This window comes from Zootoca vivipara, chromosome 1 (assembly GCF_963506605.1).
Source record: "Zootoca vivipara chromosome 1, rZooViv1.1, whole genome shotgun sequence".
Taxonomy (NCBI): domain Eukaryota; kingdom Metazoa; phylum Chordata; class Lepidosauria; order Squamata; family Lacertidae; genus Zootoca; species Zootoca vivipara.
In genome coordinates this window covers 41,789,366-41,805,868 of record NC_083276.1, presented here as the reverse complement: position 1 = coordinate 41,805,868, position 16,503 = coordinate 41,789,366, and the positions used below count along the sequence as shown (strand labels likewise).

Below are 16,503 nucleotides of genomic sequence, written 5' to 3'. Positions count from 1 at the left end.
ATCTTTTGTTGCACAGCTCTTTAACTGACTTTCGGACTATGGATATACTGAATTTTGCTCACTATTTTATATTACGTGAAACTGGTCTTACTGCCACCTCCAGAACAATGTCTAGTATTGCACTAGCAAATCTTCTACTGCAGGCTGCCAAGCTTAGGGAAACCAGATGTGAAACTTAAGAATTCCAGTCACTGAACAGGAAATTTCAGAGATCAAGAGAAGGTTAGAGCCATCAATTCAAGCAGCAAAAACCTGTCAGACTTGGCTAGGGGAAGACTTTTGCTAACCAGGCATTTTAGGAAAACAAGTTGCATGCTGCAGGGGGAGTGTGCATCTATATAAATCAGAATTGAGTGTCAAAAGTGGAGAATGAACATCTAATGGCCATAAAGACCAGGCTGGCCCCAAGTGGCAAGGCATCTACCAGTGGTGTCAGCAGGGGCACAGTTACCATTTTGGAATCGGGGCAAGCGTCAGCCAGTTATATTACAGCATGGTTAGTCTCCTAGGGGATACTGAGTTTTGTTGAATGGGAGTCTGGGGTGAGAGGCCAGATGCTGATGATCTTGTCCAATATTTATTCCCCCAGAGTGAGAAACAAGACTGGAAGTGGGTGGCCCTGGGTGAGAGCCTAGGACTAGGATGGGCAGCTGGTTTTGCTGATTACGCTTGACTTACGCAAAGAGATTGGGTTGTGATATGCCCTGATCTGATAGGCTGGGTATTTACTTTCACCGGAAAGGACTGTGTTGCTCTACCTGTGGCTGTTTTACTACTGTATTACTGGATATCTTTGACTTGGTGAGGTACAGGATTGTAGCAGGGATTGTGTTTTTAGCTCCTCCTCCTTGCTGTCCACTTCTGGTAATTGTATAATATAGGCTTTGTGTTTAAAGGGGGGGGCGGGCAGGGAGATGGAATGTTTGAGGTTCCCCAGCTGGATTCAAACTGTGCCTACAAATGGACAACATCTGGGGGTATTGCTGTCAGCACTGATCAGCTGACCATCATAGAGCCTGGCTTTCCAAGGAAACATTGGGAGAACACTTTTAAGCAGTTCATCTGCAGTTGTGTCTTTAGTAGGTAAGCATGGTTTGGGGGGAAACAACCTGATGGGCTAAATTAGGGCCCCTGCTAGGCCAAATTAGGGCCACAAGTGAAAGGTTTCCACCGCTGTATTGAAGTATTGGGAGGTTGGGAGAAGAATAGCATGTTGATCATCCTGATTGTAAAATTTTGCAGATGGGATTAGTTCAAACCAGCCAGCCACAAATTTACTTTGTTCCTTTTCATTCCTCCAGGATGCTGAAAGCAGTAAAGAGATGGAAGAGATGGAAGCAAATTCAGAAGACTAAGCAAGTTGAAAGATCTGTCTGTATAATAGTTGTGTAAATGCAGTGAAAGTTCCAGTCTAAAAGGTTTCACAGCCATTATTATCCTTGCTGGGCTTCATGAACATGCCGCAGAATGCAAATGAAAAATCAAACTGTGGTTTCAGCTGTCCTTTTTCAAAGAATTAGGCTGGCATGATAGTCAGAGAATCAGAGAAAAGTGATTCATCTCATATCCCTTGATTGCTAAATCAGTATGCTTAAGTGTCCTCAAAACAAAAGTTACCAGGTTGATTATTTTTTCATGCTTGTGTTTTGCATATTCACCAGCCAGACATTTCCAAGACACATTAATTGCACACTTCCTTAATTGTGATGTGATCAACATGGCATTTTGTGTGTTAATCCTGTTTTCATAATACATTAGAAATTAATCAGTAAAAAGAAGGCCTATATTAAAGCAGACCTGGGGAGGATTTTTAAAAAGTTTCCCATTTAAAAGCAGTTTCCCATTTAAAAGCAGTTTCCCATTTAGAATCTCCCCAACTAGCTATATGTTGAGTATATACCCAATACCTTTATGCTTTCCAGTTTAATTTGCCATAAGACAAATAGCTTGAACTGGGGGGGGGAGTAAATTTGGAAACAAGGTTTATGGAAAAGTTTTAAATGTCCCCTTTTCTAATACCCCACACTTGTAGTGAGCAGCAGAGCAAGGTGGCATTGCTTACCTGGCTTCCCAGCATAGAGGTTGCTGCTGGTAAATAGGAAGCGGAGGGGCAAGGCAATGGGGAGGTTGGTGTTGCGCAGGTACAATGGCAGGACCAATCCGATATTCCCCACGCTGGATCTGGATCAAGCTCCATGTCACTTTGCCCCTTTCCTTCTCTGCTACTGGCAGTGACTTCACATTAGGAAGCCAGGTAAACAATACTGTTCTGCTGGTCCACAGCCTCAGCCTAAACCCAATTACTGCTTTGATCTAAATGGAAAAAGGCAATGGATCCTGTTTTCTGGATTCACCTGTGTTGCATCTAGTTTGAACTGGATGGATAAGGTAGAATTATAGATCACTGCTTCCTCTGGCAAAGTGATTAATGCTTAATCAGTGGACGCTTGACAGTCTGTTCACTACACATGATAAATATTGTTGACTTGGCCATTTTTACTCAAGGCAGCATAGTACTGTCACTTTCCATTGCCCCTATTGTTAATATCCAGGTGGGGATTGATAGGAGAACATTGGGTGCAAGTACAATATTCCACAAGTTAGACTTCTGTTTGAGCCCTTACAAATAACTCTGGAAATTGTGCCCAACGCATGCACCTTGTAAGCTATATGCATATTCATCTAGCTGCTTGTGGACTTTGTGTTCCTTTTGCAGTACTCCACTTCTTCCGCACAGTACACTATAACTGTGGCACTGCCATTCATTAAAGCCACGAGGGGCACCCAGCCGAAAAACTTAGAAAAACCTTAATGTTGGGGAACCAAATAATTTGCCTTCAGTTTTTGGAGGTGTTTGAGAGAACTAACATTACTGCTGCAAAGGGCAATTAAAATATGTTTTAAGTTTAAGGAATAAAAACAAAGAGTTTTCTTCATCTGCTGGCCTTTAACAGTATATTCCAAGATATATTTTTAAAATTATCTTTCATTCCTTCTCTTCAGCCATGAGCATTACCTGCCTACTGTAGAATACAGCGTAGGGGGAAATTCTTGGTTCTGAAAGAGAACCAAGATCTGTATTTTCCAGAGCTGTCGCTGAGTTGTACAGAATATGCAATGCCTAAGAGGTGGAATTAAATTACCATTCAGTTTCAGCCTGTTGTAAACCAAACAATCTTACTACTTCCAGAGCACAGAATAATTCTGTTTTCTGTGTGCTGTAATTTTTGCCAGGAATTCAAGTGGGATTTATCAATCCCCTTGAAACCTAATTTACAGTTCACTTTAGCTGGATAATTACAGTGATTTTTATTGAATACACGCTGCTGTATTTAACATTTCTAGAAAACACAATTAGAGAGAATATTTTATATAAAAATCATCTAATCTATTCACCTAAGTACGGTATGTATATAACATTACGCTAGAATTGCTTTTGAACATTACAACAAATCAAGTTGGAAGACAAGAAATACTTCTGTCCAAAGATTTTCCTGGTGCATATTTTCCTGTCTCTTAATTCGTATTTATATCTAAAAACATTAGATAGGCTGTCACTCTAGTCCTATAAACATTCAGAGAAGCAAGTACTTTTATAGCCCTATTTTTACTGTGCTCACAAGGAAAGGCAGCTGTGTTAAGATGTGGGTTGTATTCAACTTAAGTTGCACTCAGAGTAGACCCATTGAAATAAATTTACGTTAGTCATGTGCATTAACTTCAGTGGCTGTACTCTGAGTAAGAAGTATTGGATACTGCCCTTTGAGTAGGTAGCAGTGTTACGTATTCTTGTGACCCTGTGGTTTGGATGAGAACATACTGCCAGCTACTAAATCACTAGGGTAGTTCCTTGCATGTTCAAAATGATTGGCTATAAAATGTTCAGTGAAGGGTTCCTCAAGTTAATTTAACATAGTAAAAGTTTCCCGGTATTTAAAGGTTTGTATAAATGCCTGAAATAATACTTGTTTTTAAATACAGCAAGTCCTTGGATAAATCCTTGTTGCCCTTGCTAATTTACTGTAATAACATTACCTCGCAATCAACTTAGTTCATGCCCCTTGCGAATCTTAGGCCATGCTAAATCTAAACAAAATCTAAACAATCTAATCTAATCTAAGCAAAATCTACACAATCTAAACAATGCCCTACTGTAATACTTACTCCATACTTCATTCAAGTGAAGTACAAATTGTATCTTCAGCTTAGACCTGTGGTCCATTTCCCTCAAACCATCAGTTGTTTGTCACTTGTAGTGTGATCTGATGGGGGGGAGGGCAGAGTTAAGACCTGAATTGGTAGTGTGCACCTCTTCCTAGCAAGGGACGGCTAATGGAGACGTTAAATTAAAATAAATCAGTTCAGCAGGATTCCATGCAAACCCCTTCATGATTCAGGGAGCGTTTTGCATTAGAAGCTCCTGCTAAAACAAAGGAAGAAACACCAGTCAAATTGGTTCCACAGCACTGATATCTGGCTGGTGGAGTCAAAAAGGTCCCCCATCCCATTCTAAAACCGCTAGTCAAAATGTGCATCTGGATATTGGACATTTTGTTTGGGTGAAAATGGGAGTGACTAACAAGAACAATATTTTATTATTTATAATGCCGCCCCCCCCCCAAAAAAAAATCTGGCCTTGAGCCGCTCACAAGTAGTACTTGAAAAGGACCAGTCCATATATTTGCATTCAGAAGTACTTACGTTTTTCTGAAGTTAAAAATTTGTTCGATTTCTGTGCCTGACTAAATTATTTATTATTCCAATGAAAGAACTAATTGAAATGCTTGGGAGAGCTGTATGAATTATTAGACAGTGACCAAAGTATTTTGTGTGAGTACTGCTTTTAAAAACTATGCTCTGGAAGCATTTATAGAAGATGGAGAACTGTAACTAAGGCTGCAATTGTATACTTGCTTACCTGGGAGTAAGCCCCACTGAACTGACATATTTCTAAATAGATGTGATAGGATTGCACTATTAAGCACACTTTTCTGTCATCGTCATCGTCTGTCCCCCCATTTTGACATTCCACATGCTTATTTATGAGACCTTTGGTGATTCAGTGTTTGCTGTCACTATCCATTTCCTAATGTGTTTAAAGCTTTAAATTTCCATGTGTGATATTCTGATACTACAGAGAAACGATGTCAATTGCAAACACGTTCATTTTTATGTGAGATGGATGAATTAAATCACTGATCTGATTGTGCTTCTACAAGTAAGCCTGACGAACCTGACTAAAATGCCAATGAAGTAAACGAAGAAAGGGATCTCAGTAACCTCACATAATATCAACCTTTAATTCAAGTACAGACATAGTCATGTGATGCCCTATGTAAAAATTGCACTGTGTGATCATTTTAGGGCCCACAAAGCAGTGAGTATCTTAATGCACTTGACCAAAGCAAGGTCTTTAGTATGATTGCAATAGCACAAGAATGGTCCTTTAACTGCATTACGTATCCAACTAACATCTCTCCCTGCCCCCCCCCTCCATGAATGAATTGCCATATGGGAGCACTGCATGGGGTTTTGGAGGCTGGGAGGAAAAAACTTTGATAGGCTGGACAAGATCTTCTGGCTATGTATGTGTGCCTTGCCCTTCATCTAAGGAGCTGGAGAGAGAACTCTGCCTGCCTGCCTCCTTTTGTTCCTTTTCAGGAGATTGCTGTTACAACTAACACCATAGAACAGGCTCCCTCAACCTCGGCCCTCCAGATGTTTTGGACTACAATTCCCATCATCCCTGACCACTGGTCCTGTTAGCTAGGGATCATGGGAGTTGTAGGCCAAAAACATCTGGAGGGCCGAGGTTGAGGAAGCCTGCCATAGAATCATGTGTTGAAAAGAGAATAGCTTTCTGAAATTGGTTTAAGTAATCAAGGCAATATCATTTCGAGCAAGGTAGATGGTATACCTTGAGATCAGTATTTTGGAGAAGAGTAATCTCTGAGGAAGGATGGTTTGGGGAAAGTGGTTCTTCATTTAGAAGGAGGTGCACTTTAGCAGCCTTAGGTGGAAATGATTTATGTGTGTGTGGTGGTGGTTGGGTGTTTTTTTTTTAAGTTGCATATGTTTTGTTGACTAAACTGTGAATATAAAGGTGAAAATCTTTTATGACTGCACTGCAACCCTCCCAGAGGGTCACTAAGTACTTAAAAGTCTGATGGAAAAAAAGGTAGTTCAAAAAGGCAGGTTGCATTACTGACAAAACTTATTTCCAATATCTATTTTACAGGGAACAAATGACAATTATTTTCATGTAACTGTATATTTGTTTTTTAAAAATCAAGCTAATACAATAGTTAATTGTAAAACTGGGTGGTTTTAACTTCAACTTTATTTGAAATAAAAGTGACAACACTGCCTAATGATGAGTATGTAACAGTTCTGAAATAAAAATATCTGCATTCTTTTTATATGACTGTGGCTTGTATCCAGAGTTCTGTGAGCAAAGCTCTACTCATAGGACTTCTCCCAGGAGGAAGTGCAGGGAGGTGACATTTCCTAATTCATATTTCCCCCTGCAGTGCTCTGAAAAGCTGCTCCAGTGGGGCTGGGGAGCCTCTTCCAGGAATAACTTGGCTGAAGGGATAAAAATCGAAAGGCAAACCCAAATCTGAGTCCAGACTTCTCAAGAAGTGTATTGTGACATAGACTGTGTAATTAACAAACATCGTATTGGTGACTCTAGTCAATAACTGGTTTCTTAAAATTACAGTAATTATTTTAATCAAGGAAAAGGCCACACAAAGACTTGCAGTGCTTTGGGGGTGCCTTCAACTCCTTTTTAGCCCAGCCGTGACATTACCTGCCCCACTCCTGATGTCATATTTAGTGTAGGGCAGATAGGCATGGCTTAGCCAAATGGGTAGGCCTGGTGGACTTTATTAGGGGCTCGCGATTCCCTTCCGTAAACAATCATAAGAACCTAAGAAGAGCCTGCTGGATGGATCAGGCCAATGGCCCATCTAGTCCAGCAGGGAATTGAACTCTAACCACTACACCACACTGCTACTGGATGCCTGTGGGAAGCCCACAATCAGGACCTAAGTGCAGCAGCAGCACTGCTTGCCTGTGATTTCCAGCAACTGGTATTCAGACTCTTACTGCCTGACAGTGGAGATGGAACATCGCCATCCTGGCTAGCAAGTGATGATAGTCTTCTCCTACTCCTCTTTAAAGCTATCCAAGTTGATGATCATCAATGTGGAAGTGAGTTCCATGGCATGAATATCCTCTGTCCTGAATCTTCCAACATGCAGCTTCATTAGATATCCATGAGTTCTAGTGTTATATATATAAAAGCTGTTCTATCGATTTTCTACGTGCCGTGTGTAATTTTATAAATTTCTATCATGTGACTTGCCTTGATTCTCAAGTTCTGAATGCTGCAACCTTTCCTCATAGGGGAGTTGCTCCATCCCCTTGATCATTTTGGTTGAATTATCTTCCTATAGGGAAATAAGGGATTGATGGGGGTGGGGAACAGATTCCCTGCTCCCATTTTCCACTTGAGCCTGGGTCGAGCATGTGCGTTTGGCAGTCATGACTGCTGTGATGGTTCTGGTGGCATCACCTTTGCCTAGATGTGCTAACTGCAGGTTGGTTTTAAAAGATAGTAAAGAGTTCTATCAGCTTCCACCCTGACTTCTGCAAGGCTCATATACTTTCTCCCTCTAGCTGCTGCCAGATGTGGGTGCGGGATGCGGGTGGTCTAAACCACTGAGCCTCTTGGGCTTGCTAGTCAGAAGGTCAGCGGTTCGAATCCCTGTGATGGAGTGAGCTCCCGTTGCTCTGTCCCAGCTTCTGCAAACCTAGCAGTTCGAAAGCACGCCAGTGCAAGTAGATAAATAGGTACCGCTGTGGCGGGAAGGTAAACAGCATTTCCATGTGCTCTGGCTTCTGTCACGGTGTCCTGTTGTGGCAGAAGCTGTTTAGTCATGCTGGCCACATGACCCGGAAAGCTGTGGACAAACACTGGCTTCCTTGGCCTGAAAGCGAGATGAGTGCTGCAACCCCATAGTCACCTTTGACTGGACTTAACCGTCCAGGGATCCTTTACCTTTTACCAACAAAGTCAAGTTCCACTTGGATTTTTGGGGGGTGAGGAAAAACAAATAATAAGAGTTCAGCTTTCAGAAAACAAGTGCTAGCTGGTTAGGCATTTTAGCTATGCAATGTTGAATGTTATCTGTAACATTGTTCTTGACTGTTTATCCTTGGTTATTGTTTTTATTTAAACCACTCCATGAACCAAGAACTTGTACATTGACCACTTATAATGAACCATGTTACAGATATTACAGCAAATATATACTATTTTTATGGTGTATATGTGACATGAGAAGATGTGGTCAGTTTATTTGTATAATTAATTATTCCTATGATCCCTGCTTTCCTTTGGAGCACATCAGTGAGGCCAAGGGGGGTGGGTCTTGTCCCATGCACACTGCCAGGCTTGCACCCCAGGGAGACCACTTTGGTGCTGCAGTTTGGCTTCACCCCCAAAGGCACACTCCGTTGTCTCTCAAGACAAATCATGCCCACAAATTAAAGTGCCAGACAATATGTGGTTTTGTATTTTGGAAGAACACGTTTATTTAAAATTTCTTTAGACCTCTGCACCACTATGTTCAAATCCTGTGCTACATGAGGAAATGTTGATATCTTCCCTTGAAAGGCTGTGATTGCCTGCCAGATTCCCCAAGTTCCTTGGTTGCATTATGGCAGGCATCCCCAAACTTCAGCCCTCCAGATGTTTTGGACTACAATTCCCATCATCCCTGACCACTGGTCCTCTTAGCTAGGGATCATGGGAGTTGTAAGCCAAAACATCTGGAGGGCCACAGTTTGGGGATGCCTGCATTATGACGTTCTGCACTGTCACCCAATAATCATCTTTAAAAGAAGGCTTTTGCTGACTAATGTGTTAAAGAAAATCTGCACATTTCTTAGCTGTGAAAAGGGCACAGATGTTCTCTCCAGTGGTGACTATGAAGAGCTGGCTCCTAACTATTGCATGTATGGGGACAACACCCGCCCACGGGAGATATCATTGTCTCCCCTACTGGCTGGAATGGAAGACACTGAAATTTAATCATGTTATTGCTTAGAGGATTGTTTCTAGATTGGCCCCAGAGAACAGCAGGAACATACAGTGATAGTCTGTGACATTTCGACCATTGTAGACTCTCACTTAGCTAGCTTTTATCCTGCTACCCCTCAAAGGTGCCCAGTGTTACTTTCTCTTGCCCCACCTCCAATCCTTTTTCTACCCACTAAGTTAGGACAGGAATGCTCGAGACTCACAAACATTTCTGACAGGTGTTAACAAAGCAGAGTCTTACAAGTATGATGGTATGAGAGCAGGACCATCCAGCTAACTTTCATAGGTATTGACAGCACTTTTACTTTTAATCACTTCAAAGGAGAGGATTCATGAAAAATGTTTCTGACTACCACTGATGGTGACCTTACTGGTGCTGGAGAAATAAGGTTGGACAGTGGCTTTCCTGACAGTAAGTGAACAGCCATGTGGCTTTGCCAAAGTGCTTGCTATTTGCGCTCATCTGAAACTTCTACTTTGTGTAGGATATCTCTGTATTTCTTTAATCCCTTGCTGCAAGAAGACAGACAATTGTGACAGCATCTTTATTCGGAGGTAATAATAGTCACATTTTAAAAAATGTTAAATAACACTCAAGTAATGTTTAATACAAAAGAATATTTTTAAAAGTGCTACTTATGGTCTTCACCCAAACATAGGAATAAGGAAACGCCTAAAGGTATATTCAAAAATAGGCTATATTATTTATGCATTTCAAAACCTTTCCTGAATATGTGGCTTACTAGACAAATATAAAGGCTGCTGGAAAGAAGAAACAGCTATGCAAGTTAACTCCTTGCTTTTCAGCAAAAAGCAAACAAGTGCAGATTGCACTTGTGTTTAAAACAGGGATGGGGAACCTCTGGCTCTCAGTGTTTTTGGACTCCCAACTCCTATTTATCTTTGATCACCCTGATAACAGACAACTAGCAGCGCAATGTGCAGTTGAGTCACCGTCATTGTACTAAGAAGAGTTCAGTTCTCCTTGCTTCTTCCAAAGCATATGGCTGCTTCACAGGTTACTTTTTGCAAGACCTTCATGTGCTTAACTTCTATGCGGTAAAATGGGGGAGTGTGTTAGGCTGATGCTCTTCTCGTCAACCTCACATGCACCCAATGTGCAGGCAGAAAGCCAAGCAGGCTCAAAACAGTCTGCATCTCCAACTCCTTCCTCCACAGCACCTCCAATGCTGGCAGTAGAACAACTCTACAGTAAGAGGTAGGTAGCCGTGTTGGTCTGACGTAGATTTTATTTTGTTTTAACTCTACAGTAACTGGCTTGTGAGTACTGAGTATTTTGTCCACCATAACTGCAGCCACATGACCGGCTTTTGGGGGTGGGAAAAGCTGGAAGGTGCGGGGGGGTGGTGGTGGACAATCTGTGGCCCTGGTCCAATTTCATGTGAGTGGCAAAGAGGAAGGAAATCGGAAGAAGGTGGGAGACGGAAGAGGCTCTCCATTCTGAGGTCTGGCACACGGCGAGAATGCAATCCCCAATGGAGTACAGGGGAAATGCTGTTAAGAGTAGAACTGGCAAACGAGGAAATTTAAGTGTCTTGATTTCATATCACGTTAAAGCGTAATGGTCTAGATGCTATTTCTAATCAATCATCTGGTAACGTTTATTAAAAACAGTTGGTAGGTTCCGAGTTGAATTTCAAGGTAGGAACCACTGATAACAGAAAAAGAACAGTTTCTCCCACAAACCCAGTGCAGAAAAATGCAGCCAAAGTATTTCCTGTTCCCTGGCTAGGAGGGGGCAAGCTGGCTGAGTGTGCACACTATACAAGGAGATTTTCATTTACATTTCTGCTCAAACTGGAAGTGACAAAGCTGCCAAGACGTGTCACATCTGTGCTGCAACTTGAGTGATCTACTAATGGACACTAAAGAGGCTTGGTCAAGAACAGAGCAGGAGCACTAGGTCTACAAGTGGCAAGCTTCTGCTGCCAGGTGCTTCTAAGAAAAAGCAGGTTTTGAGAGAAGCATCAGAGTTGCTTAACCCTTCCCCTGCCTGCCATTTTTCCAGCGGCTGCTAATATGATGGCTGTGCTCTTCCTCCGAAGTTGGAGACAGTATTGTTTCTAAACACCAACTGCTGGAACGACAGGAGGGCAGAGTGCTCTGGTGCGTGGAGTCGTGCTTGCAAGTTTCCCACAGGCATCTGGCTGGCCACTGTGAGAACAGGATGCTGGGCTAGATTTGGCCACTGGCTAATCTTATGTTCTGTGTTGCTCCCCCCCACAGCTGGCAGTGTTCCAACCATAACTGTCATAGGCATGTATCTCAACCCCAGAGAGTGGAGGAATTTCAGCATAAAGCCAATGGAACAGGAAAGGGTTGTGGTCCCCTCCACTGCTGCTGCTTTCCTCTGATGGGGCACTGTGACTCTCCGGATGTTGTTTGCAGCCAGCATGGCTAATATTAAGGGATTATGGGAATTGTAGTTAATCAACATTTGGAGGGCTACAGATTCCCTGTACCTACTTTAGTGGCAGTGGGAGAGGTTGCTACATGAATAATTTGGCCCATATTTAGCAGCACTAACCAACCAAAGGTTTTCCCCATGTCTTTTTTTGTTTGTTTGAATGAAAGATAACTCTATATACGACTCACCCTCTGAGATGGGATGGAGCCACAGGGTTAATTCTTAGCAAAGTCAGAGCACAGATTACTTGCTCCTGCCTTCCACTGGTAAGGAGTATCTCTCTTCTTGTTCTGCTTAAATATGACAAGTGTGGGAGGGGATACAAAACTGCATGGGGATTGTTCCAAGTGACAACTGTGCACATGTATACATAATAACTAAGTGCTGTGCTGCCACCCCTAAGTGTCATTTCCCAGCTGATGGACCTGCAAGTTAAAGGCATTGTCACTGTGATACTCTTCACACCGATTACACATTATTTCCAAATAAATGCTTCCTATAAAAATGCTTACCACATAACACAACCTTACCTTCTTTTTTTGATCAACAACACTGTTAGGTGACAAACTTCTTGACACTTTTTTTTTTTGGAGGGGGGAGCTGGGAGAATCCAGGAAACTTTTTCTGTCTGCATGGTTGCCTGCTTCAAAGGAGCATTTATTACAAAACTTCACAATCCCAAAGGAAGTAACTGATGCGAATTTCCCACACCACAATAATGTGTTTCTCTCCCCCCCCCCTGTCACAATAGTCTCAATGTATCTCAAATTTAAGATGTTTGATTGGAGGACTCTGCATGGAGCACTCAGGTGAGCTGTGCAGTTTGGCTGCAAACTGACCGCAGGCTCAGAAACAACGCCCCCCCCAGCAGGTTTAAGCTTCCCACAGCGCAATGTCTGCCAGGGATGAGGAAAGGAACCTTTGGCTCTCTCCAGATGTTGCTGAACTATAACTCCCATCCTGGCTGACCACTGGCCATCCTGGCTGTGGCGGATGGGAGCTTCAGGCCAAGCCACCATCATCTGGGAGGGCGGCAGGTTCCCCATCCCTGTGTGAAAGACATGAGCTTCAGAAAGTTAGGGGGAGAGGGACTGGTGGGGGAAAACATTAACTTCCTCTGGCAGAGGGCAGCTCTGAAAAGCCAGCAGGGGCCTGACCTCGAGCTATGGAGAACTTTCTGGTGGGGAGGGCCGCGCCATTGCTAAGAGGCGCCCTCGACGATCCCCCCGAGGCTCCCTCTCTCCTCCTCTCCGTTAGGGAGAGCGCTTCGCCGGGAAACGGACACCGTGTAAGGCAAGGGCTTGAGCACCAGCCCGTAGACGTACTCCAAGGTGATTTCCTCGGCCGGGTTGGCTTCCAGCTCGCACTGCTGCAGAAGGATGGCGGTGAAGAGGAAGAGCTGCAGTTTGGCGAGCTGGTCGCCGATGCAGCGCCTCTTGCCCGTCGAGAAGATCATGACCCGGTGCATGAGGTCCCGGTCGACGTTCTCTTGCCGGGCGTCCAGGAAGCGCGTCGGGTCGAAGACGTGCGGGTCCTTCCAGCGCAGCGGGTCGTGGTTGACGGACCACTGGTTGACGAAGACCACCGTGCCCTTGGGAATGTGGAAGCCGTCGAGCAGCACGTCGGCGGCCGTGGCGTGCGGGATGGTGACGGGCACGAAGCTGCTGTAGCGGAGCGTCTCGTGGAGGAAGGCTTCCAGGCGAGGCAAGGAGGCGCGGTCGTCACCCGTCGGAAGCCGCGAGCGGCCTACCACCCGGTCAAGGTCCGCCTGCAGCTGCCGTCGAAGCTGCGGGTGCTTGAGAAGGAGCAGCAGCACCCACGTCAGGGCGGTGGAGGTGGTGTCCTGACCTGCGCCGAACATGTCAGCCAGCGTGCCCTCGACGTAGTCTCCTCCCAGCCCCTGCTGCGCGCCGGGGCCGTGCTCCATGCACTCCAGGATAGCGTCGCTGATGTGGCGCGGAGGGGCGCCGGGCTGGAAGGTGCTGCGGTGCTGCGCTACTTTGGCGCACACGAAGTCGTACAGCTCGCGGCTGAGCGCCTGAAAGTCTCGGAAGACGCTGCGCACCGGGTTGGGGAAGGCCTGCAGCCAGGGCAGCACGTCCACCAAGCTGCCCGCCGCCACCGTCTGTCCAAAGCGGTGGTTCCTGCTCAGCAGCGCGCGGAACTCGCCGTCGGCGTGGCTGTAGCGCTGCCCGAAGCAGAGGGCGCACATCACGTTGGCGTTGGCCACGACGAAGAGCGGCGAAGGGTCGACGTAAGCGCCGCCCTGGCTCAGCCGCAGCAGGCCGTCGATCAGCTCCTGCGCCTCGGCCGCCACGTGCTGCTCGAAGAGCTGCTTGCTGGGCGTGTTGGCCGTCGAGAAGGCGCGCAGCGTGGCGTGCGCCACCCGCCGTTGCGCTCCCCAGCGCTCGCTGTAGCGCCCGAAGGCCATGCTCTTGCCTCCGGACACCAGGCGGAAGGAGAGGAAGTCGGGCCTGTCCGCGAAGGGCACGGCCTGCTGCACCAGGGCCTGTCGGATGGCCGCCTCCCCATTGAGCACCACGATGGCGCGCCGGCCCAGGCGCAGCTGGAAGATGTCGCCGTAGCGCCGCGCCAGCTCGCCAAAGGTGAGGTGCGGCAGGCGGCCCAGTTGCAGCACGTTGCCCAGCAGCGGCCACCCGACGGGGCCGGGGAGGCTCTTGCCCGCCGTCCGGGGGCTCCTCCTCGCCCACAGGTACAGCAGCAGGACGCAAGAAAGCAGCAGCGCCGGCTGGACGGCGCTCTTGAGTAACGCGCCGGGCGTCCCGTCGCGGCTCCCGCCTTCCGCCATGGGGGGCGCACGCCCGTGGGAGTCCTAAAAATGGTTTCTGTGGAGAGACGCGGGAAGCCGTCGGGGGACCCTTCCTCCGCCGCAGCCCCGACCGAGCTCGTCGGGTGGGGACTTTATTGCCCGAGACGCTTCGTCCCGTCGGTGAACTGCCCCCTCCCTCTGCCAGATGCCTCCTGGCTCTGCTCTGAGGAGTTCGCAGGATGCCCGTCGCGGCTTTATAGCCGTCTGGGAAGGGGGCTGAGCTTCCCTCCTCCCCTCGCGGTGGTCCCAGAGTCCCCCGTGCGCAGCCATTCCGTGCTTTCCTCCGAGAGAGAGAGAATGGAAGCAGCAGATTGATCCCTCGCACCAGGAATGTGTGCAACTTTCCAAGGTCTTCCTCCTGCCAAAGACAGCCTGATCCTCGCAGCAGGAGCCGGAGAAGCGGGCGGGGAGCGGAGTGTGAGAGCTACTGAACTCTGCCAGGCACCTTTGGCTGCCTTGGAAAGGCTGCTGCTTTCGTGACTGGAGACAAACTGGCCAGCGACGGAGGGGATGGAGCCGAAGCTGCTGCTGCGGCTGCCCCAGACCGCGAGGGATGCGATTGCCAGTTCCAGTCCGAAGGGAAGGGTGGCAGCCAGCATTTGGTCCCTCTGCTTTGTCAGGGCATTTCAGCAAAGCCTGGTCGGGGGGGGGGGGACTGTCAGGGGACAGCAATTACTAGACTGGCAGCCTGACTTTCCTTGCCTTTGGAGTAACATATAGATAACTTGACTTTTTTCTTTCTTTTTGCTTTGCGAAAACATCTCAGCTGTTTATCATGCTCAGAACTGGCACGGTTTGTTGTGGGGCTTAATAAAAAAAAAAGGAAAGACTTTTGGTTATCCAGAGGGGGATACTTTTGAAAAGGTTGCAATGCATAAATAAAGGAAACACGATTGTTATATTCCTGCAAAAGGGTCGCTGAGATACTTGCTCCTTTGAGACAAAGTGTTGTTTCTAATAAAGTTACAACTTTATTGGAAATGCTTGCCATCTCGGCCATCATTGGTTGTCAGAAATTGCTATAATTCCCTACACAGCTTCCCAACGCCCCTGCCAGCTCTTTCTTTAATCACTGACATGTCCCCACAACACACACCTCAGCCCCACTCCTACCTCCTGCTCAAAGATAGGAGAGCACATAGGACCTCACTTTGCTGCTGCAGAAGCTGCCGTTTTCATAAGGCTATGGGGGAAGATAGCTTGCCTAACATTAGAGTGGGGAGTGAATTGGTGGGGCTTGTGGATTTTACTACAAGTCTCCTACTCCCTGCCCCCACCGCTCAGCTGACGCCAAACCTGTCGCTGCTCCTGCAAGTGTCTTGTCCATGTTCCAAGTCTCATTCTGCGTCCCACTGCATCTCCTGGCACTTGCTTGCACTGCAGAGATTGTCCTCAGTTCAAATACCTCTTCAGCCATGACCTGACTCATAACCTCAGTTCCCTATATGATATATGGGGGTGAGGACTCTGTAGGGGTGCTTATCCAATCTGCCACATGTGATATATCAGACTTTGGAAAGCTATCAGTGGATGAAGCTCATCGATTTTGTTGGAATTAATTAAACTACATACAGTAGTTTGAACTGGATTTTGAATAAATGTGCCATTTCTGTTTTCTGAATGGATTTTACTGTGGTGTTATTTTCCTTAGTGGGTCGTGCAAGCTGCCATTTTGAATAATGCTTCTTATAGGGTAGGAGGCCCTGGGGCATGGCCAAGGGAGGCGGCTGCCACACCCTAAATCAATTAAAATCAATACAAATCTGAGGTTCTGCTCTCCCTAAGAAAAATCCTGGCTACTATGCCCATGCCCTGGGGGGTGTTTATGGAACCAAGAGGGCAGTGCCTCCCCCCAAAAAACTGGGAACCACTGACTTAAAACTCTGTACATTTAGTTGTACTCTGAGCTTCACTTGAAGCTGAATTCCATAGAGCAGGGGTCCCCAAACTAAGGCCCGGGGGCAGATGCAGCCCAATTGCCTTCTAAATCTGGCCCGCAGACGGTCTGGAAATCAGCATGTTTTTACATGAGTAGAATGTGTCCTTTTATTTAATATGCATCTCTGGGTTATTTGTGGGGCCTGCCTGGTGTTTTGACATGAGTAGAATGTGACCTTTTATTTAAAATGCATCTCT

The 16,503-nt window shown here is 46.2% G+C and overlaps 2 protein-coding genes across 3 annotated transcripts in view; one reads left to right on the top strand and one right to left on the bottom strand.

Moving 5' to 3' along the window:
• RMDN3 (regulator of microtubule dynamics 3) overlaps nucleotides 1–6,419 on the top strand; it is a 35,500-nt gene extending 29,081 nt beyond the window's left edge. For both annotated transcript variants that reach the window (XM_035111252.2, XM_035111260.2), the window contains exon 13: nucleotides 1,302–6,419. In XM_035111252.2, coding sequence (XP_034967143.1) covers nucleotides 1,302–1,355 — 54 coding nt within the window. In that variant the 3' untranslated portion in view covers nucleotides 1,356–6,419. The remainder of the gene's footprint in view (nucleotides 1–1,301) is intronic.
• A 3,234-nt stretch (nucleotides 6,420–9,653) lies between these two features.
• Nucleotides 9,654–14,779, bottom strand: LOC118075397 (cytochrome P450 1B1-like). The gene has a single exon (XM_035097347.2). The coding sequence runs from the start codon at nucleotides 14,344–14,346 to the stop codon at nucleotides 12,739–12,741; it is 1,608 nt and encodes a 535-aa protein (XP_034953238.1). The 5' UTR covers nucleotides 14,347–14,779; the 3' UTR covers nucleotides 9,654–12,738.
• Nucleotides 14,780–16,503: the final 1,724 nt, after the last annotated feature.